The 24,727-nt window shown below is 37.2% G+C and overlaps 1 protein-coding gene across 3 annotated transcripts in view; it reads right to left on the reverse strand.

The window, feature by feature from the left end:
• Spata5 (spermatogenesis associated 5) overlaps positions 1–24,727 on the reverse strand; it is a 163,457-nt gene that overhangs the window by 52,369 nt on the left and 86,361 nt on the right. For all 3 annotated transcript variants that reach the window (XM_051185784.1, XM_051185783.1, XM_051185785.1), the window contains exon 15: positions 370–534. In XM_051185784.1, coding sequence (XP_051041741.1) covers positions 370–534 — 165 coding nt within the window. The remainder of the gene's footprint in view (positions 1–369; positions 535–24,727) is intronic.

A 24,727-nucleotide genomic window follows, 5' to 3' on the forward strand; every position in this document is an offset into this window, starting at 1 on the left:
CTGACAAGCTAGAAAACGGAATCAAGAAGTCTAATGGAGCTTCTTCCAGTACAATGTTCCTCCCACTGCAGACTAGTCTGAAAACTCAGAGTCAGATAACAAACAATAAGACTCAGCAGAGACCTAGTGTAATGTGACTCAGTGGTTTCTTGCTTTAAGATGTGATTGTTTACAGTAATTTAAAACAGGGCTAGCAAGCAGCTTCTCTTTATGAGCCATTGCTTCCCTTCCACCCCATTGTTTTTCTTTTTGGGTATGTGGGGAGTGTGGGGTATTGGTGTATGCTTGCGGGTTGAACCCAGGACATTTTGCAATCTAAACATGTGTTCTACCTCTGAGCTACACGTACATTTTGGGCAATTATCTTACCTCTGCTCCTGAGTAAGTGTCAGTTTGGAGGACGAGTTCATCCAGGTCAACCTCATTACTGATAGGCATCGAGTGGAACTGCAGATTCAGTATTTCCCTTCTTGTTGCTGCATCTGGTAAGGGCACGTAAATGATCCTGTCGATTCTTCCAGGCCTCATTAAAGCCTATACAGATGGAACAGGACATTTCATATCAAATGCATATCAAATAGGGAAAAATACCTAGTTTTTTCAGGAATATCCACATAACTAGTATCCTCAATTAGCAAAGAAAAGTACTAGCCACTCTACAATCTGTTTCATGATATAAGCTGTGTCTAGTTTATTTTCGAAGATAGGAAAACGGTACTTCTGGGAAACTCTCTTTCTGTACAACTGCCAAGTAGAAAATGGTAATATTAAAGGAAGTGTAGATATGAATTGTACTGATTACATGAAAAAAATATCCATGCTTTTAAAAACTTCCTTCAGTAACTCTTAAAAATACATTATGCTATTTGCTATTTCAGAAAGCCCTAAAAATAGAACAGTTATGATAAAGGTATAGGTCGAGAGATTAATTTAGTCAGTCAAAATTTTTTTTAACATTTTATTGGTGGCTAGTGCCTCCAATATATTATGCCAGACCTAATGAACGAACTTACTCAGAAAGTTTACTGAGTACATGTTACTCACCAGATAGCTTTGGTATTAGGACAAACAACAAATGTGTAAAGCATACATGTGCAAAGCTAATGTGGTAACAATCACATATACCCATGAATAAGAAGCAATAAAGATGTTTTCAATGAATGGATTTTATGGTATATGACTTATCTCAATGAAGAAATGGAAACAGATGGATGTCTTTTGAGGGAATGGGGATGGGACAATCAGAAAAGCCTTGCTCAGGAGGTAATTTATACAGATACCTGAATAGCCTTACAGAGATGTGGGAAAACCACTCAAGGTACAGAAAAGATCAAGTACAAAGGAAAACAAGTGGCACATGGCGGGGAAGAAACCTAACAGATCTGAAGCATAGTGAATAAAGAAAGCAAGAGGTAGCAAGTGAAGTTAAGAAAGACTCACATGCAAAAACACCGCAGAACATTCTACTGCTAAAGCTTGGAAGCAGAAAAATGAAGTGATAAAATTTACATAAAAAGTTGTCTTTGAAACAATATATAAAAAAAAAAAGACTAGTATGTCATAATCAGAGTTCTAGAAGGAAAAGAAAATTTAGTACAAAAAATATCTGTAGAACTAAGGACCTTAAAATTTCCCCAACAGGCAGTTATCGAGAAAGTAACATTTTTAAAGTGCTGAAACAAAAATATGTATCCCAAAATCGTATTCCTAACAAAAAGTAGCCTTCAATAATGAAGGAGAAACACGGTTATTTTCAAATAAAAGAAAAACAACAATAAGAAAAGTTCCAGGAAATCTATGTTAGAAATCCAAGAAGCTTTCAGATCAAAGGCAAATGATACAAAGTAGAAAACAAATTTTTTTTTTAGCAAGAAATGAAAAGCATTGGAAATTAAATATTTCAAAAAATTCAGACTCCTCCATCAAAACGACTAAAAATATCGCTCTTAACTGCTCGTGTAATCAGAAATGACAACGTTAAAGCTGCTCTTCTGATGAATGCCACTCATCACAGCAATGGGAGCCAAGGCAGCAATGAAATCTCAAGGCCCATGAAGATTACAGAAGTTTAAAACTAGTCAGGACATCTTAGTAAGTCCTGTGTTAAGTGAACTGAAAGTGAGCTTCAATGCCCAGAATAAAACAACAACAAAACCAAAATAAAAAATAAAACAAAATTATACAACCATTTCAGAATATAGAAAGAGGCACACTTATTAAATTGTTTTATAAGGTTAGGCTATTAACCTCAAACTTGGCGAAGAATGAAAATTACAGAAAAATGGCATTCATAAATACAGACCCCCTCAAATCTTCAAAATACTGGCAAACAATCTGATTTACAAAATGGATAAATAATCAAGAGTTATCTCTGTAAATAAAGACTGGGTTCATATTTAAAATTTAATCAAAGTACTTCACTGTATTGATTTAAAAAGTAGAATAACTGATAATTTTGCTATGGGAAGAAAAAAGAACTTGACAATCAATTCAGGATCTATTCATGATGCTAAACTCTCAGGAAACTGAGAGAAGTGATCTTCTTCAATATGACAAAAGGTATACTTACTGAATACTTGTAGCCAGCAACATATGTAACACTGAAATATTGAATGCTATCTACCATCTCTTATACTGGAGATTCTAAAAGAGCAAGCAGTAAGGAACAAAGAGGGAGTATAGAACATGTAAAGTGAAACTACATTAAAAAAAAAAAAAAAAAAAAAAAAACTCCAGAAGATGCGTTTATATAGTGATTCCTAAAAAAAAGTATAAAACTATACCAAGACCAAACAGTAAAAGTTTAATATTTTTAAAAAAGACTATTGTTACTATATAATAAACAGCAAAAACTCTCTTACTTGAAATACAGTATAAAACTCAATCTGGAAAAAAAAAACTGAGCAAAGAATTCTTCACTGAAAAACACAGAATACTTTGGAGAGAAATTAAAGATCTAGATAGCTATACGATGTTTGTAGATTAGAATATTCAATATTACTAAGATAATTGTTCTAGAATTTATCTATAGATTACATGAAATTTCAATATATTTTAAATAAGAAACTGATGCCAGATGTGTTGGTCCAACCTTTAATCCTAGTACTAAGGAGGCAAAGGCAGGCAGACCCTTATGAATACAAGGCTGGCCTGGTCTACAAAGCAAGACCAAGGACAGCAGGGCTGTTACACAGAGAAACTCTGTATGGTTAGAGAGAGAGAGAGAGAGAGAGAGAGAGAGAGAGAGAGAGAGAGAGAGAGAGAGAGGGAGGGAGGGAGGGAGGGAGGGAGGGAAGTAGAGTGGGGGAGGGAGGATCAAGTGATTGAGGATACTGAGAGCAATTCTGCCCTTCTAGTACTTCATATTACATCTAGGGTCATGTATGTATTAGACAAGTATTCCACCACAGAACTAGTCTGTTCTTCAAACACTTGTAAGAACTTAACAGCTAAAGAAACAAGACTGTGAGAGAATGAGGCTACAACTGTTTTGAATAGATATAAGACCCATGCTGATTCTGAAAGCAAATAATGAAGGAAATATTTTATGAAGGATCCTGCTGCTATAATTTGTCTTGAAAAAAAAAAAAAAAAAAAGTCCTGGTAGCAGGAATTGAGAAGAGTTAACCAACTCTACAAAAGCTCTCATAAACATGCCCAGAGGTTTGTCTTCTGGACAACTCTGTATCTTGTTGAGTTGACAATATTAACCACCCAAATCACATACTATTTATATGATTACATTTACATGAAATATCATAAAAATCTAATCTCAACAAAAAGCAAAGCAAGGTTGATACCAATTGGTAAAAGGAAAGATAGATTGCCAGTGGCTAAATAATCTTTTTGGTGAGTGCAAGTGAAATGTTCTTTAACTTGTTTAGAAGTGGTTTTACAAGTTTACACATAAATTGAACCAAGCACAATAACAGATTCAGTTTATTCTATGCATCTCATAACAAACTAAAACTGATGTAAAAACAGGAATTGTTACATTTGTTAGATGCTCAGCATTTACAAATTAATGAACTTCATGGCAATAGAGATACTGTCAAATTTTCTTCCTTTCTTTGGAAAGACTATTTTCTTTGACTAAGCAGCTTCAGAATTTACATAAGAATCACATAAGAGATGACAACTTCTAAGCTGTCATAGAGCAATTACTATGATTTGGCTGTAAATGCAAGTGGCAGCTACTATAACTGGTTCAATTCCATAGCAAGAACTTAATTTTCAATTAACCCACAATGCTAATGCTCAGTCTGCTAATGTGTGTGGGTCAGTGGCCAGTGTAGAGATAATAAACAGTCTACTTAGTGATAACAGGAATATGGGACTTTTGTTAAATGTGTGTGCAAAACATTGGACAGAAAAAAACTTAAAGGTTTATGTTACGTTTTAAAAGATTTAACTTTTAATTGTCAGTTTCTGTGTGGATACATGTGAGTACAGTTGTCCAAGAAGTGGAGAAGAGGGAGTCAGATCCTCTGAAACTGATATTACAGGTGGAAATGAGGGGGAAGGGGGAAAAAGAGAGAAGAATGGAAAGACAGTGAGAGTGAGAGAGAACACAAAGATAAGTCTTTCTCTGTTGCCCAAATAACAACTTGGACTGCACCTTGTTTAGTTATTGGGGATATACTTGTAAATAAGCTAGTCTTATTACCAAAAAAAAAAAAAAAAAAAAACCAAACCTTTTCTTTTAGAAAAAACCCCATAAATTCCTTAGTAGTTTAAAATTTCCTTTCTAATGAAAAAAGAAAAAAAAAAAAAAAAAAAAAAAAAAAAAAAAAAAAACCCAACAACACAGCAAAAAAGACAGGGCATAAACATTGGCTAGCACTGGATCACCCAGCATGCACCTGTGCTCTGAGGCTGCTCTAGAGCAATGCAAGGCTGAATATATATGAAACCCTCTGGGTTTACAGCCAGAGAGAGGACTTTTCTGGCCTGATCTTTTCAGTGAAAGTCATGCTTTAAAAAGAGCAGGAAGCTCAGAGCCTTCCTTCCTGTAGAACTACAAATGAATTAACACCCTTCCTAGATTATTTTTAGTAAGTGCTGTTTTGGGTATTGAGGGTGATGGGTACTCTGTGAAATCAGCATGATACTTGTTGAAGAAGCTGGCCAGGTCTTTTCTAATACTGAAAACTCTTCCAGGTGTAAAGTCACACTGAATACGGTAGTGTCATCTTTCAAACGGCATTAAAAAACAATTGCAGGGCAAGTTGCATTTTCTTCCTTTTCCACTGTGCATGTACATGTCTGCATATGTGTTTTACAAGTATGTAGTCATTAAAGAAGGGTCTTCCACTCAAACCCAGAGCTGGCTGATATGGCTAGTTTTGCTAGACAGCTTTCTCTGGGGATTTCATGTCTGTACTCTCACTAGATGAAGTAACAGGAGGGTTATCATAACAACCCAGCATTTACATGGGTGTCTGGGGCTCAGAACAAGACAAGCTTGCTTTAACTGCTGGTTCATCTCCCCTGTCCCTAACTGCATTTAAGTTTTTAGGTAAGTCTGTACACCTCTAATAGCCTTGGTGTCTTTATATGAGAATAAAGGGGCACAAATCAGAGGGGTGTTGTGCATTTGACAGGCATCCTCAAATTATTTAGATATGCCAAATTCTCACTTTTGTAAATAACTTGAGGAAATTCTGCTTCTGTGTCCAGAAATTACAGTATCACTACATAACCTTTTGTATGTACTCATTTGTATGCATGCATTCATTATGATTGTATGTATTTTTTTTTTGTAGTACGGGGATGGAATCTAGGACCTTGTTGTACATGTTAAGCAATGGTTCTCTAACACAGCCAGATGACCTTTAAAATGGACTTTCAAGACTCCAGTACTAAGGGTCTACAAGACATCCTACATAGCTTACATTACATGACCAGTAAAGAAAACATGTTCCTTAAAAAACAATACTCATTCCGTTTCTTACTCGTACATAAAGAATACAAAGCATTGCAAGTATTTTTGTGAAGCCCAGTGGCAGTTACAGGGCTTCTATTTCTGTTGCACAGGATCTAAAATTTAATAGTTGAAGTTTGCATTTTATCAAACATTCAAATTTAATTTAACCAGTACAGAAATATGCATGTAGTTAAAAGTATTATAATATGTACTCTGAAAAAAGAATGGTGTTTTTAATCTACAATCAATCTTAGTACTCAGAAGTCTAAGACAGGAAGATTGCTGTGAAGTTATGCCAGCCAGGGCTACAAGTGGAGACTCTGTCTTGAAAAACTGAAAACAAAATAAAGCCAAACCAAAAAGTGAAAAAATCAGGACCCACTGGCTTGGGTTCACTGAATATGAAAAAGTGCATGTTTGCACTCCTCTAATACAGAAGGGTAGCCAATGAGTCACGAGAGAACTCCAGAACGGGAGAAAGTAAATGCTCGGTAACAGATCTGGGCTGTTTCAAAGAAAATTTAGTATTAACCTAGTCACTTCTCTTTTCTTCTAAATCTAGCAGACGAATACATGTGGTTAAATGCTATTCCTAAGTCTCTATTGACATTATGGCTTCTGCTGTGTCCTTCAGTATATTTGTGTGTTTAATTATGGCCATTTCCAACACACTGCAGGCTGAAAGGAATGGCAGAAACCATATTCACTCATCTGTTCAACCACGGCACATAGGAGCCACTAAACAAATGCTCTTTTAGTTAAGCAATCCAATAAAGCCTTCTGGAACACCAACTGCCTTGCTGGACACTTCTGTCTGTAGTCTTGGTTTTTTTTTTTTCCCTTATCTCCCCCTTTTCTTTATATTCATCACTGCTAAAAGTGATTATTTTCATTGAAAACATAAATTTCCTGTTTCTAACCAAATCTCAATCTGCAGTTCCTTTCCTTTTCTCCTGCTGAAGCCCTCACCGCATGTAAATACCAAGCTCACAATTCACCATGGGGTTTTCTGCCTCCCTGTCTTCACACACATTTCTCTATTTAGAATGATACCCCTCCCCCATATCATGCAATCACACATCTCAATTTTCAATGTTAAGTGGTCTCCAGTTCAGAAAATTTTCCTGAAAGTTTGTGAGTATGTAACTGAACTTTAAACTTGTAATTTGGCACACTGCATCCACAATCTGGTTGAATCATTTAACAACTGTATGTTCAGAAAACTCATTCCAACCTCTTCACTTACAGCCTTTCAGTCAGCAGCCCTCTCGAGTCCACAGTCTAACTTCACAGCATTAGAGTGTATGTGTTTGCATTTTTCTTAGAGATGAATACATTCGAAAATAATGGAAAATATCTGTGAGAGAAAGATGTTTCTTATTTCTTATAACTCAAGGCACAGCTCACTGTTATTTGTCTTTTCTAAAAGTCCAAAATTAGGTCAGCCATCTCAGCAGGAAAAGGTGCTTATTGTAAAGACTAAGGGTCTGAGGGTTCCTGAGTCCTATACAGTGGAAGGAGAGAACTGATTCCTGTAAGCTGTCCTCTGTCCTCCACATGTACGCCCACATATTCTCTTCTCTTTCTCCTTTCCTCTTTCTGTCTCCCCCCCCTCCCCCCCCCGCTTTCTCTCTCCCCTATTGCTGTGGCCACAGTCACAACAACTTATAAAAGAAAAAAACATTTAAGGCTCATGGTTTCAGAAGGTCAGAGTTCGTGACCATTGTGTTAACAGGCATAGTACTGGAGCAGTCTGAATATAGATAGGAAAGCTCACATCTTGAGACACAAGTGAAGTTCACCACGTCGAGAAGACAAGGAGCAGCAGAGGGAATACTGTAAGCAAATTTGTACAGAAGCATGCAACCCATTTAGAGAGACATTCCACAATGGTCAGAGCAGGGGCAGACCACTCCCAAAAGACTGCTTCCTTCAACTTCAGGAATACCAAGACAGAAAGGGACTGTGATTTCATCTGAATTTTATTCTATCTATGATGATGAACACATCTGGGAAATATTGGTGGCAGACCCTCAGGAACTTGGGGATATGTTGTAGGCAGGTGAAAAAAAAATGTACAGGCATAACTGCCATTGTACATGTTAGGCAATCTCCCAGTTTATAGAAAGCTGTGGAGGATTTTTAATTGGGTGAAATGTCTGGTTTTTGGTTCTGGATGCAGTCTACAAGAAATACAGAAATGAAGCACAACAGTGTTTCAGTGCACAGAGACTCAACTCATTATCAGAGACTCCTTCTGACAATACCTCTTCACTTTGTCAATAGGAGATAAAGATAAACAAGCCTGCCTGCCCTTCCTTCCTTCTGTCCATCCGTCCATTAAATGGGCTTCTAATTCTGCAAAGACAACAATGCCTACCAATCAGAGCCTGAAACCTTACTAGCTACTTCATTTTCAAATGCTAGTGAAGCTTCCTTCCTTCTAACCAGTATTTAAATTCATGACTGGCTTCATGCACTTCAGGCAATAGCTCTGTCCTGCCTTGAGCTTCCCAAAGCAGATCTGTGGAGTGGCTACAATGGGCCAGACACAGCATCAGGAGATAGGGTTACAGAGTTCTTTGAAAAACAATTAAAAAAAAAAAAAAAAAGGATTTTTATGTGCCAACATCTGAGCATATATTTGTATTAAAACAAATAAATCAATCAATCTTCAGGCTTCTCTCTAATGCTGGGCTTGCTCAGGTCTGTAAAACCCCATAGTACTGTGCAAGAAAAGACTTGATGCATGTGAGAGCAGGTGTTCAGAAGGAATGCACCTCAGAGCATTGCAGCCTTAAGGGTGAAAACTGAACAAGAACAACTCAGCCTCCTACCTTCCTTTATTAGTCTGACATGTCCTCACGTACATCTAAAGGACAGGTCCTTTTTATGAAATCAAGGTAGCATTTATCTACATCTATTGTACTTCTCCCCCTTATAAAATGGGAATCCGATTTTTGAATAGCTATGGAAGGAGGAGGAAAACAATGCAACTAATCTTTCAAGTATCCCTATAAACTTCACTTTGTAAAAAGGATTTCCGGAAGGTAGAAGAAGGAAAATTCCTCTATTTGTATGTTTTATGCTATTCCAAATAAATACATCTATAGGCTGTTAATGGAATGAGTGGATGGTGGTAGTGAGCAGGTTTTCAGCTTAGTTGTTCATAGCCCCCTCCATGTCCTTGCAGCCCCTGGAAGACAGGACTATTCTCCAGGAGTCTCTGCTAGAGCACTACTGTTCATACTCCTCCTGTGTGTACTACACACAGGCTCCAGTTACTCCTCCAAACCACTGATGTATACATGAAGAAATTGCTTTTCATTTTATCAATCTCTTCTACACATCAGTCACATTTCTACTGTACATGTTACAGAACTGTATTTGTTCATGTTCTAAGACCCCTACTGGTCTTAGAACGTATTCAAGGGACATGTTTGGATGAGGCTGCATGCAATTGCAATTCCTACAGGGTCTCTTGATTTGTGTCCATATGCACACATAGCTAGAGATTAGAAATGATGGACGTCCTTCACTACAGCTATTCACTTTGTTTTCTGAAGCAAGGTGTCTTGATGGCCCGGAGTTGACAAATTCAGCTAGACTGGCTCGCCACCAAGTCAAAGAATCTTCCTGTCTCTGCCTTCCCAGTGTTGAGATTGCAAGCAAATATCACCATGTCCAGCAATGATTTTTTTGTTGTTGTTGGTTCTGAGTATCAAACTCATGCTTCATGTGCTTCTGTGACAAGCACTTTATTAGCTGGGCTCCAGCACCCAAAGTTTGATCTTACTAAATTTTAGTACATTACTTTTTCTAATAACTTAAGTTTTTAATGTTCATGTTAAATTTTTGTTATGCTAGCAAAAGTAATTTGAGCATTTTTCTTAGTTATAATTATTCAGAAAATATACAGATATGTCCCCGTATTAACATACTGTGCATAATAACATAAAGGTACACATCAAAATGGGTGCTGCCTAAACTAATCATGAACCCAAGTCTCTTTTTCTTTACCCTTCCGTGTGCACATTTAAGACTCAGTTCCCAAGAGAAACACTGAGCAAAGCAAATGGCTTCACTTCTGTGTCTAGAAGAGACATGCCCAGATCTATCATATTCAATCATGTTCATATGGTATGGTTAAGAGGGAAGAGGCTTGTAGGATTATGATGATGGATAGTAAAAAAAATAGTATCTGGGTATGACAATCTCCAGACTCCTGATACCATTCTAAGCATTTTGCAAAGAATAACCATTTAATCCAGCTAATAGCATGAAGAACAAGGCACTATTATTACCCTTACAAAACCTTACTTTACAAAGTGCCTAACTTGCTTAGATAATATTGTAAGTGATGAAGCAAGGATTTCAATGTGTCTGCCTTTCTCTTGAGTCCTTATTTAACTACTGCAACACAATACAAATGTGTGAAGACTCAAAGCCAAAGGAACAAAGAATCTCACACAAGCAGAAGTGAAATCTTTAACTCAAGGGGAAGTACCTTTCCTTCATTTGAAATGAAGGTTATTATAGAACCACAGAGCATTACTTACTCTAAGAAGCCTTCTACACTGAGAAGAAGGTCAAAAGGCAAAGCTAATCGCACCAGATTTAAGGAGTGGAGTAGATCAAACATGAGCAATAATTACATAATGCCACCTAGCTTCCACTGCATATAACTGTGGTGGTTATGCACCTCTCTCCATAATACCAAGAAGTAATTTATAAGAAAGGAAATGAAGCCTGAAGTGGTTAATTGGCAGAAGTTAGAAGGATGTGAGTAAGAGACTAAATACTCTTGGATTCTGTGCTCTCGGTCCTTGATTACTAAACTATACCTTCCCCATTACATGCTGCTATTACCTTAGACTGTGACATAACTTAAAATATATGATCTTCAAAATCCTGTGGGGGGGGGGAGAGAACTGTCTGCAGGATGTCTTTTTTCTCTTTCCTCTAAGAAATGCTATACATTAGGAATTGCATATTTCACCCTTTTAAAAGGTGAGAGCTAATAAAAGAACACTTTTAGAAAAGGCAACAACCCTAAGTGTGGAATACAGACAGACACAGAAGCGCCTGGCAACTGATCACCTGCTGCAAACCTATGGGCTGCTTCTTTCATGTACTTGGGCTGGATTAAAAAGAATCTATGTTTAATTCCTTCTGAAGCTTTTACTTATTTGGGGGGAGGGGGCTGAGACAGGGTTTTGCTGTGTAGCTTTGGCTGTCCTGGAACTTAAGAGGTCCACTTGCCTCTGCCTCCAGAGTGCTGGGATTAAAGGTGCGTGCAACCACCTCCTGGCTCTTTTGAAATATATATATATATATATACACACACACACACACACACACACACACACACACACACACACATACACACACACACATACATACAGAGCCTATGCATAAAACTTGAGAAATCATCTTATTGCATAAAAAAGTACACAATTTTACATTTGAGATATTATTGCCAGTGTCACATGGCTACCAAATTAGTGTGGAAACTGAAGAGTATCTGATTATGAAGTTCATGGTCTAATGTAGACCACTAAAGTACTTAGCATATCACTAAACTGTATTATATTTTAAATATTATCTTGATGAAAACTGAAAAAGAAAAACACAAACACAAGTCATTCAAACCACAAAGCAAGAGAATACTATAATAATTATCCATGATATTTACCTCAAAGGGCACTGACAAAGGAAAACAAACTCCAATTTCCGTCTGTCTTTAAAAATTACTTTTTAATATTTTGTGCATGGGTATTTTACCCACATGTCAGTGCATGTGTATGCAGCACCCTTGGAGGCCAGAAATGGTAATTGGATCCTCTGAAATTGAGTTACAGACAATTCTGAGCTACCATGTAGGTGCTGGGAATTGAACCAAGATCGTCTAGAAGAACAGTAAGTGCTGTCCTTCCTTCCTTCCTTCCTTCCTTCCTTCCTTCCTTCCTTCCTTCTTCTTCTACAGCTCTTGGATCTTTCTACTTGCAGAGGGCTACGGATATTTTACCATATAATATTTTTTTCACAGTAGGGAAGGTAGCACTCATTTAGAGTGGATGCCAGCTCCCATAATGTGCAATACTCCTCCTAACATGGCTAACTGCTTAAAAATAGATTTGTAGAATTTCTGTAAGTTTAAAAAATGCCTCTTACAATGTAGAGGAAGCAGCTTAAGCACCTGATTGGGTTTGATTTTAAATGCATCCAGATATTTACAAACCTCGAACAGCTCTAGTCATGAGTATGTCCCATGCAACTGGAAAGTCTATAAGCCTTTATGAGAAAGTCACTATTGTAGCAATGTAGTATAACTTAATGAGTAATGAGCTTACTGTTTAGAACAGTGGTTCCTAACCTGTGGGTCATGACCTCTTTGGGTGTCAAACAACCCTTTCACAGGGGTCACGTACCAACATGTGTACATTACATACAATTCATAACAATAGCAAAATTACAGTTATGAAATAGCAATTAAAATAATTTTATGGTGGGAGATCACCACAACATGAGAAACTATATTAAAGGTGACAGTGTTAGGAAGGAAGGATGAAAACCACTGGTTTAGAAGACAAGGCAAAGCAATCGATGGAAACATTGAAAACCTGTAAGTATGCAGCCAAGGATGAACACTTAAAATACATGATGGACTCTGAAAACAGATGAAAGAATAGTTTAATTAGAAAATAGACCATAGCCATAAAGACATTTAAAGAACTAGGAAATATAAGTGGTGAATGGGTACTTGAGAAACCACTGGAACTGAAATATAAGGTATCACTGTTTATATACTAGAACTTTAAATACTGGCAAGGAAGAAAATAAACCAAATTTCTCTTATCACTAGCAGGAATATAAAATTAACCAGCTACTCTGGAAGATTGTCTCTTAAAAAAAAATAAACTAAACATAAATTTATCACACATACTAGGAAAAATAACACTCCTGGTCCCACCAAGATGTCTCCTAAAACCTAGAAATGCTACCTTACCTAATAAAAGAGAAGGAAGTCTAGAGATGGAATTAAGACTGCATATAAGTGGACACAGTGGCTCATCCTTTTTGGGTAGGGCAATTCAATTTAAGATTTACTATTTTACATAACATTAAAATGATTTAAAATGGAAGAAAGGCAGGAGATCAGTAAAGGAAGATGTGAAGAAAGAAGGAAAGTGCAAAAAAAGATGCAACTATACTACTAGCTCTGAAGATGAGAAGGAGCCTCTAGACAAGGATTCAGTGATCTCAAGAGGGACAGAAAAAGGCAAACAAGCCCTAGAGAGATATAGTCCAGAGAAAGACTCAACAAAACTTAAAGTCTAGTCAATTCCAAGTTGTGAACTAAGAAGTGTGCTGTTTCAGCTATTAGACATGTGGTCTGATGCCTATTAAACCTCTCTCTTTGAGGCTTAGGGATTGGAAGAGGAAAGGTTCTTCCATTAATTAAGACCTAGAGGTAGTGAATGATTTTAAGGAAACAGCATTTTCCAGAAACATCAGGGCACATTCATGTGTGAACTCACCGACTGTAAAAGCATACACAATACCTGTACAAGCTCAAGCCAGACAAAATTCCAACAAAGAAGAGGGGAAATAGACAAAGTCCCACCCATAGTGAAGATGCTATCTGAAAATGATAGCTACTGGGAAAGGGAAAAGTCAGTTTTATTCAACAGAGTGACACTGGGTATATCAACTACACTGCTGGGCAGACTCCACATTCAGGAGTATTTGGTCAATACAAATCAGACTCCACTATTTATTTTAGAGGCTTCTTCTCCACCCCCCCCCCTTTAAAAATAGAACATGAAGTTGGGGGTGGTGAAGTTTAGGGGAGAACATAGGAAGAGTTGACAAAAAAATACTGTATGAAATTTTCAAAGAACAAACTAAAAAAACAACAAAATGCTTTACTCTCATCAAATTTATGAGCACTGTCAGTATAATGGTGTGTGTGTGTGTGTGTGTGTGTGTGTGTGTGTGTGTGTGTGTGTGTGTGTGTGTGTGTGTTTTACTTTCTGGAAATAGGTCTCATTTAGCAGTCCAGACTAGCATCAAAATCATGACAAGCCTTGTAGGAACTGGGATAAAGATCTGTGGCTTTTCTTCCTTCCTTCCTTTCTTTCTTTCTTTCTTTCTTTCCTTCCTTCCCTTTCTTTCCTTTCTCTCTCGCTCTTTTTTTTTTTTTTTTTTTAAGTAGTCTATGTGACTCAGGATTAATCGAACTAGCAGAATACATGGAACTAAAAATGAAACAACCAGGTTTTGCTCAACAAAGCATGTTTGCAAAAATATACTTGATGTGCCCTGGGTTAATTAATAAACATTGGCAAATTCAAGTGCAACATATTTACAGACTATTTTATTCTCAATAAAATAGTGTTTTCATTTAACCAGTGATGCAATTCTACTGCTTTAATGAAAAAGTAAAATTTATGATTTTGGGATAGAACCAGCCAAATATAGATTATTGGTGAATATTAGTCAATTAATAAGGTTAAGCTACAGGTGTGTCTATACTTGTGAGGACCTCACAACTCCCCCAAATTTCTAACTCACGGGTAAAACATAGCAAGCATCAAACTGTTTACAACAGGGTTTCTTCAAACATTTAAACTTACTTCTCAAATAGAAAAAATGCCCACACTATGACTTATATTTCCTGATCTGGTAAAGAAAATATAGGTAAAAGGTAAAATTTCAAATTATCTTTACCCTCTCCCTACCTTCAGCTCATTTTGTTAAAGATAGCTCAGTGTTCTTTTACTGTAAATTAATATTCTTCCTCTGGGTACTAAGCCTGACTAAACTGTACTTTTAAAATGTTCTACATTGAAGGTAAATCCAAAAAAACATAGGATTCAAAATTATGGAATGAGAAAGTCACATGAAGATATTGGATCACTGCTATTGGAATGAAACTCAAAAGCCTGTGATTTATTTACTTTTGAAAGTAACTGACACCTTGTCACAACTCCTCTGCCTTGCAGAGGTTAACAAGTTATCCAAGGCAGACAGGCAAAGAGCAGCCTCTGTCAAATGTACAGCATGCTTGGGCAGGAACTTCCTTCATACATGAACTAACAGGCTTGTTTTCTCATCATAACCCAAGGCAAACAATGAAGGAGTCATTCCAAACCCAGAGTCACAACAGACTGAGGGCCTAGCGCACTCAGCTGGGTAACCAGTGGCAAACACATTCACAAGAAATGTTTTAACAGACTGCCTATGTATCATCCCCTCAGATGCTCTCAGTTCTGTCAACTCCGAATCTGTAAATCTGTAAGGACTATTCAAAATATGAGCCAATAAGTAACACACACACGCACGCACGCACGCACGCACACACACGTCCCTCAGAATCTCAGGTGATGCTCAGGGAAGCTAGGGAAAGCAATGCAATTTCTTTTATGAAGCAGTGCAACATGCAGTGCTTCCAACAAGACTGATGAGGACACTGGAACAGAGAAACCGGTCCTGTGTTTCATTCTCATGGCATTGTCACACTGTTCCTTGAACAAACAAACTGAATCCTATTTATAGCATTCACACATGAAACTATTTGGATTTTAGGAATAATCGTCTTAAATGAAAAAAAAATAGGTTTTTCTTTTTTTGTTACGTGCTCAAGAAAACTACACTAAGTTATTGTAAGGAATCCCAACAGGTCCCATGTACATGTAAGAGGTACTATGTGTTTTAGATTGGCACAGAGGAACTGAGGATAGTGACATAAATTACCAGCATTTCCAGGCTGAGAAGGAGTGTGGGTTTCTGTCAGGTAAGACTGGCTGTTGCTACCAATACTGACAGGAAGAGTTAGTGGAGTGATGCTCTACCAAAGAGCAGGGATGCAGAGAGAGCAGCAAGAGAGGGAAATCCTACTCCAAATGCCCTGTTGGTAGAGTTTTGCTTTGTTTTTCTCTCCATAGAGGACTAAGACTGTTCAACTTGAATTTTATCATTTTTGTAACATAGATAATAAAACTGTTTGGGCACAGTAAACATATAATCCCTTTCTTTACATATATTGTATTTTAAAATATCTATTGTTGATATTATTTCACCTAGCAAAAATTACTTCAGAGTTGAATCTACAATTTTTAATAGTTTCAAATAATTCATATTAATGACAGAAAAAATATTAGAAATTTATAATACTGACTTGACAGGCTTTGTTAGAGTGAATGTCATCAAATAACAACAGAGATTATGTTCTGAGGACAGAAAGCAAGAAAAACAACAATTTTGATCAAATACTCAGCAGTTTGTGATGTTTATTTCTTTATTTTCTACTTGACTGGCATAATTTAGAGAACTAGGTCAACTGTTCATGAATCTGCTTCAGTGTCTTACTATCTACTCAAGCCACCATATGTTATTTTAGAAATGAGAAAGTAGAGATAAATAAAAGTAGCAAATGAATGAAAGAATGAGTAAAGATAAAGTTACCTGCCTTTGGATCACTTCCCCATTTGCTCTTTAGAGATTACAGTGTTATAGGAAGTATCCTGAGAGAGGGTGGGGAGCAGATGGATAATAAAGACCATTACTCTGAGCTCAGGGTTCTCATTTCACTACTTCCACAACTAGTCCTCAGAGCACACAAACTGGTCTTGTCACCATCATGAAAAGATGTGATTTTGTGTTTAATATAATGCATCAATCATCCACTTTGAATTAAACATTAAAAAACTGAAACATCATTCACAAATTCAAATAACTGAGACTGTAATGAAAATGTAACCAAAACTCTTATGTATTTTTTTTATTTCCTCACAGAAGCAAACATCTTTTACAAAATGGCTCAAAAAACTATCACAGGGATTTCAGTAAGTTTGTTCTCCAGGCCTCATCCAAACTTGCTTTCCCACCCCTCCCCACCAGACCTGCTGTTTACTATGGTAGCAAGCAGATGACTGAAGTCACTTCACTGTGTTGCTCAATAAAGCTGTATGATTCACTAAATACAGAAAACTCTTTTCTTGCCCAAGGAAGAAGGGAAAGTATGGAAGAATGCCTACTTTGTTCCACTGCTAAATGAGTTGAGTGTTGTGTTACGCTTTTCTCTTGTCTATGGTAAGTAAACTCATTACAACATTCAACATATAAAAGTTCATTAGTAGCTGGGCAGTGGTGGCATACACATTTAATCCCAGCACTTGGGAGGCAGAGGCAGGCGGATCTCTGTGCATTCAAGGAGTCTGCTCTACAGAGAGAGAGTGCCAGGACAGGTCCCAAAGTTACACAGAGAAACCCTGTCTCGAAAAAACAAAATTAACAAACAAAAATCATTAGGAACAATCTATTAATAATTTACTGGTAATCTTACACTTATGGACAAATACACGTTAGAGATGTTTAGAAAGTGAAGCTTTAAGAATACTGCTTCCAGTTTTCTGGGCACAGTAGGTAAATTCTGAGCAAACAACCTGACATAACTTTTTCTCTTGAGACAAGTTCTCAGCCACATTGGTTCCAAATTCACTAGGAAGCTGAGGACGACCCTGAACTTCTTGATCTTTCTGCCTCCACCTCCTGAGGGCAAGGATTACAGTGTGCACCAACACTCTTGGCTTATGCAATGACTGAGCTTGAATTACTGTGTGTCACATGCTAGAGGCCACTCTATGAGCCAATCTACACTCTGAAGTACATGGCTTGTTAATGGCACAGTAAAATCTTAAGTGCATTTACACCAGTTATAATCTTACTGAAAAATCAGCAACACTGTGTTTATCTGCAGATCTTATAACTCTCTCCATAGAATCAGGTTTCAGCAAAGTTTTACTAAAAGGTTTAGGTTTCCAAAACTTCTTGTATTCACATGAAGTTTATTGGTATTCTAAGAAGAATTAAGACTGAGCAAGCAGAGCATATAAAAATAAATGAACTATGTATGCACTTTCCAGATAATTACTAGATTTATTTCTTATTTACTAACATGAGTAAGACAAATATTACAATTTATGTTTTTTGAAGTTATGCTGAATTTGACATTGTTTAAAATGTTTTCTTAGACAAGTCCAATCAAAGGTAGAATGTAAAATATTGGACCTGAATTTAAGATTCCTTTAAAAATCTAATTTAGAGCAAGCTCAAAATTAAATAAATAAATAACTCAAATTGTTAATGATGTTAAATACTATTTTAAAGAAATCTAAGCTTTAAACTAGGGATCAGGCTCACTAAGTAGAGCGCTTAGCTAGCATTCAAATGTCCCAGTTGGATCCCCAGTACCACATAAACTTAGTGTAGTGGTGTGTATCTGTAATCCTAGCACTGCAGATATGGAGCAAGGTAACATACATATTCAAGGCCATTCACAGTTATATTTGCAGGTCTTGGAGACTACTAGCCTGTGCTACATGAGACCTTGTTCTAAAACAAACATAAAAAAGAAACAATAACAACAAACCCTGATGAATTAACAAAGTAAGAAAGCTAGCATATAATGATGGCATCAAGGACTAGAGTTCAGGGTTGCTTTTTGTGACAGCAGTTCTGATTTTTGAAAGGAGCTATTAAAGGATGGAAAACTAGCTGCCCTTTCAACACATTTCCAGGTCTAGGAAGAAAGAAAGGGACATCACAGACCAGAAAGACTGTCTAGCTACCCCCGTCCCAATCAGGCATAGAGAAAACTGCAGGATCAGCACTGAGTAGCAGGCACACCTCTATATTACACAGTCCATACCTTCATGGGAAATGTGTGAGTAAGTTAGTAGCAAAAAATCTCAAGACTGATTAAGAACATAAAAAGGTAGTACTTTAAAGAGGTTTTGTTTTGTTTTGTTTTGCTTTGCTTTGAAGTCTAACTCTGGGACTGTTCCTTGCTTTCAGAGGGCTGAAATTCCATTCCCAGCACCCACATCCAGTGGATCACAATTGCCTGAAATTCTGGGTCTAGAGTAGTCAGTATCCTCCTCTACTGGTCTCTATGGGAATACAATTATGCATCCATGTGCACACACAGAGAATCTATAGATAAAAAAAGAATTGTTAAAAGGTAAAATTTTGATGTAAAAACACTAATTGTAAAGACAAACTATAAGGGAAAAGATTGCTAAATTTAAATACAGAGATGAGCTCTTCTATAATAAAAGACTACATTACAAAGAACAGAAATAAGCAATAGGATTCAAGAAAACATTTGCTATATATAGCTGGAAAAGAATTGCTTACCATTAGTACATAAAAAATTTACAAAATGATAGAAAAAAGTCATTGGAAAGATGGAAACAAAAATAGCAAAGAGGATGGGTAATGTTTGAGGACAGGGAGCACAAAATAATCCTATTTGCACATCCAAGTGGTGGTGGCACATGCCCTTAATCATAGGGCTCAGGACACAGAGGCAGGTGGATCTCTGAATTTGAGGTCAGTCTGGTCTATACCGAGTTCCAGGACTACACAGAGAGCCTCTCTGCCTCTAGGTAGCTCCAGAAACAGCTAATAATGGGTCAAAATGGGCATGACCAATCCATCAGTTAAGACGTTTTCTTAAAAACAGTTTGCCATATAGTACAGGCTACCCTCAAATCCAGGACCTTCCTGCTTCAGCCTTTTGAGTGGTGGAATCCCAGACATGTCCCATCACATACACTCAGCTGAAGATTTATTCACATAGTTGGTACTTAAAGAATGGAGCTGGTTAACACGTGAAGATAGGCTTATAGTTCCTTTGCATGGTACCACTTTCATGAATCACAACAATGTATTCTCACTTTGAACAGTGTATTTACTGATCTAAGTATCTCTGTGGAGCTATCTACAATTGATGCAGTTATGAGAAGTTAGAAGTTCATGAAAAGTACTTCTGAGATAGCCAGGAGAAGGCATTGCTTAATGTAATTTTGTTGCAAAGCATTGCTTTTTGGGAAGATGATTTTAAAAATCTCACTTCCTAGATAATGGGTAGAATTGCTAGCAACAGGCAGAGAAGGAATTGTGATTTGTGAGCCATGGTATTTTGTAAAAGGGGTGGGGGCGGGAGAAAGAAAAGAAAAAAATTTTTTTATCTTAATAGACTCTCCCATCATGACTGTGCATTATAGAAAACACGACTGGCTGTAGAATCCAATTTCCTTTAACACAAGTCAATTCCTCCTTTATTCCCATGCATACAGGAATTTATAACCCACCTGGTCACTTATCATAAGAAGTCCTTTCAGAGGAGAAGAGAGGAGATAGAGGTACCCCACAGGCTTGTCTCATTCTGTTGTTCTATTATACAAACACTGGAAAGATAGAAATCTATCTAGGAAACTGATACTTCAAAGTCCTCCATGCAAACTGGCCTGACTATGAAATCAGCTGAGTTTAGAGAAAGTGGATTGCTTAATTTTAAGTCCTTTATCATTAGTGCTAAGACAAAAAGTAGACGAAACAAAATGTGACATCTACTTTTCTGGAATTAATTTTAATGCTGGTATGTAGCCAAGTGTAATCTCCCACATTAACAGCAAGAGTGCTACATAGAACAATGCCTGGAACTGCTATTAAACATTTCAATCAACATGTTCTTTTGAATGGAGAATGAGTAGTTAATATGGTGATAAAATCTTAGGACTAAGAAAGATTTATTTATAATATTCAAGTAAAATTGGTAAATGAGTAACACATGCTCAAATCAAACTAACAGAAGCCACCTAAGCAGTAAGTCAGTTCAGAGTCAGAAGTTCAAGAAAGGAGGGGTCAGGGGAGCAGCCATAATCAGGAAACCAAAAGAATAGTAGCTTCCTCAATATTAAGGGACAAAGCAAAATGACCTTCCCTACCTTGTGATTTAAAATTAGACAGGAATATGACCAGTATAAGCTGGTCACAAGGTTAGAAAAATGAGAAAGCACTGAGTTATTAGGTACATGCTTATAGAAAATCAATTAACTTGCGAAGATGACAAAGAACAAACTCAGCAGACACAAATATTCAAGTGAATGACTTAGTTTCTCTAAGAGGCATCAATTAACTTGCGAAGATGACAAAGAACAAACTCAGCAGACACAAATATTCAAGTGAATGACTTAGTTTCTCTAAGAGGCAGGGAAGTAAGAAACCAGAAGTACTGGGGAGCCATCTTTCTTAATCCAACAGCATTGCATGAGTCAGATAATCCGCCTTGAGAGAGGCCAGCCTGCCAGTGCATAGAAAGCTGCTTAGTAAGTGCTAAAAATATCTCTAGATATTCAAGAGATGGACAAATCATCCTCCAGTTAGAGTAAAAGAAAAAATGCTAATTTTAGATACCCTTCCTCTCAGAGGTGATGCTTTTAAGAACCATTTTCTTAGTAATTCAATAACAATACCAGACGGCCACTCAAAACTACTCCTGCTTCTGGTTTTAAGGTGATGTGTCAAACAATCTGCATTTCTTCCAGATTGTACAAATATATTCACAAGATATGAAAAGGGAAGGGAGTTGGTATATGAATACCACACTTAGGAACTGGGAGTGGTGGCATGCACCTTTAATCCTGGCACTAGAAGGACAGCTTGGTCTACATAGTGTGTTCCAGCATAACCAAGGCAACATATAGAGACCATGTCTCAAAACACCAATAATAATAGGGGCTGGAGAGATGGCTCTGTAATTAAGAGCATTGGCTGCTCTTCCAGAGGACCCTGGTTCAATTCCTAGCACCCACATGGCAGCTCACAATTGTCTGTAACCTAATTTCCAGGGGATCCAGAGTCCTCATGAGGCAAAACACTAATGTGCATAAAATAAAAATAAGTTAATTATTTAGAAAAACAACACCAACAATAGAAATATGAAACATGTAAGTTTTATAAAGTAGGTAGCATTCCAGGCAATGTTAGTACTGTGAATTTAGGAAAAGCCTGGAAGATGGATTTGCTGTTCTTTTATGAACTCAAATTGAAAACAACAACAACAAAAAATCAAACTAAAGCACACTGCAACTCCTGAACTCTGAAACAGGTTCTGTATCAAGAAATAAATATGTAACTCAAGGCAGGAAAACCTATGACCAGAAAATGTTAGTATTATTATTTTTTTTTTGTTGTTGTTCTTTTATTTTTACTATGGGTTTATACTAGATTATGCTAAAAAAAACCAAGTTAGGGTACAGGCAAGCAATTTTTTTCATTTATTGACAAATACATTCTTTCATATAATATATTCTTATACAGTTTCCTCTCCCTCTACTCCTCCTCCCAGTTCCTCCTTACCTACCCTCCCATCTGGATCGACCCCCTTTCTGTCTTTCAGAAAACAAACAGGCATCTAGATTAATAATAGAATAAGATAAAACAAAAAGCAAGTAACACTGGAATAGGACAAAATGAACAGAAGGAAGAGTGCAAGAAAATGTAAAAATCAGCTATAGATGCAGAGACCCATTCATTTGCACACAAAGAAATCCCATTAAAAACACAAAGACAAAAGCTGTTATATGTGGATAACTGTAGAATAAAAACGATAATCTCTGAGGGGAGGGTGGGTGGACAGGAGGGAGGGAGGGAGGGGGAGAGGAAGGAGGGGAGAGGAGGAGAGCCTCTGACATGACCTTATGAGACAAGGAAACTCCAAAGATGCTGCTGAGTTAATTTTTCTACTGGCTATCTACTAGACATGAAGTCTATCAGAAAAGTGTTTGTTTCCCCAGTAAGACTCCCTTGGAGAAAACTAAATTTTCATTTGTAAGTGGTTACTGACCGGGAGATACCATATCTTTTAGTTCTCAGATACCATCTGGTGCAGACCTATGCGTATGCTTGGGAAAGCAATTTCTAATACTTTCCTGTATCAACTCTTCTACCCAAAGGTTTTGCTTTTTCTTTACATTTAAGTGGGTTACAATGAGATGACTACAGAGACAAAATGTACTGTGATCTGATTTGAGCAGGTATTTTTCAGATATTTGGTAACAGCTGTAAGAAAACTAATAATATAGTGCATATCTAAAGAATGGAGATGAAAAGAACGGAGTATATTGTTCATGCAGGAAGACACCGAGTTTCAAAAAAAATGTCAGTGAAGCTGAAGCCAATTATACCAAATGCTCAAAATCAGTCTGGAGAAAATCTGTATCAAGAATGAAGGCTTCACAGTCAGCACCACAGCAGGCAGCAGCAAAGCCTCAACCTCCAGAAACTATCCAACCACCAGAGCCTCAGTCTCAGCCAATTCTGCACCTACACTGAGCAGAGACCATCTAAGCCTCAGGCCCAACTACATCTAGAGAAGCAATCAACAGAGGTTCAACCCTGTCTGCACCTGAAGGAGCATTCAATAGAGCCATAGCCTCCAACTACACCAACTGAATGAGAGGGACCCCCCCCCCCAAAGCACAGGCTCCACCTGTACCAACTGGAGGAAGAGTAGGCAAGGTAAGAATACTTTCAACAACACAAAGAGCAATATAGCACAACCAGAAACTAGTGGTTCTATAGCAACAATAACTCAACATCCCAATGCTGATGAAGCAGATGAAAATCTTAAAAATATGAGGACAATTGAGGCCCTTAAAGAGGAAGTGAAAAATTCCCTTAAAGAAATGGAGGAAGAACATCAAATACCTTAAAGAAAACCAAGAAAAAGCAATCAAACAGGTGAAAGAAACAGTTCAAGACTTGAAAATTGAAATAGAGGCAATAAAGAAAACTGGGGGAAACTCCAAAAGTGGAAAATCTGGGAACTACAGACTCAAGCAAAAACAACAGAATACAAAAGATGGAGGAAAAGAATCTCAGGCGTTGAAGAAAGAGAAAATAGATTCATTAGTCAAAGAAAATGTTAAATCTAACAAATTCTTAACACAAAATATCCAGGAAATCTGGGACACCACAAAAGGGCCAAACCTAAGAATAATAGAGATAGAAGGAGAAGTCATACAGTTCAAAGGCATAGAAAATAATATATTCAACAAAATCATAGAGGAAAATTTTCCCAACCTAAAGAAAAACATACCCGTGAAAGTACAAGAAGCTTACAGAACACCAAATAGACTAGACACGCCCCCCAAATTCTCTTGCCACATAATAATCAAAATACTAAAATTACAGAATAAAGAATGTGGTAGAATATTATTTTAAAGTATGTTTTTGTTTATGCTGCATTTATTTATTAACTCTATGAAGCTGTTGTTACTGTGCCTGTCTAAAATACCTGATGGCCTAATAAAGAGGTGAACAGCCAATAGCAAGGCAGAAGCAAGAATAAGCAGGGTTGGTAAGGAGAGCAGAAACAGAAGGAGAAGAAAGGGGGAGAGAGAGAGAGCAAGAGAACAAGGAGAGGAGGAAGACAGGAGCCAGCCATGGACTAAGAAGGAAAGTTAAGATATACAAAATTAGGAAAGATAAAAGTCCAGAGGAAAAGATAGACAGGTTAATTTAAGATAAGAAAAGCTAACTAGAAACAAGCCAAGCTAAGACTGGATACCCATAATTAAGAATAAGCTGCTGTGTATGATTTACTTGGGAACTGGGTGGAGCCCACCACCCCCAAAAGGTCAAAAGGGCGGAAGAGTAAAAATCACACAACAAAGGAGCTGCAAAGGAAAAGACCAAGTAACATATTAAGCCAGACCTATCAGTATTACACCCAATGGTAACAATGAAAGCCAGAAGGCCCTGGTCAGGCATTATGCAGACATTATGCCAGCAAAGCTTTCAATCACTTTAGATGGAGAAAACAAGATATTTCATGACAAAAAAACAGGCAGTAGAAAATCCCACACCAGCAAATCCTTAAGAAGAAAAACACATACATAATAGAACCACCACCAATAAAACAAAAAATAACAGGAACTAGCAATC

Source organism: Phodopus roborovskii, unplaced genomic scaffold, assembly GCF_943737965.1.
Source record: "Phodopus roborovskii unplaced genomic scaffold, PHOROB, whole genome shotgun sequence".
Taxonomy (NCBI): domain Eukaryota; kingdom Metazoa; phylum Chordata; class Mammalia; order Rodentia; family Cricetidae; genus Phodopus; species Phodopus roborovskii.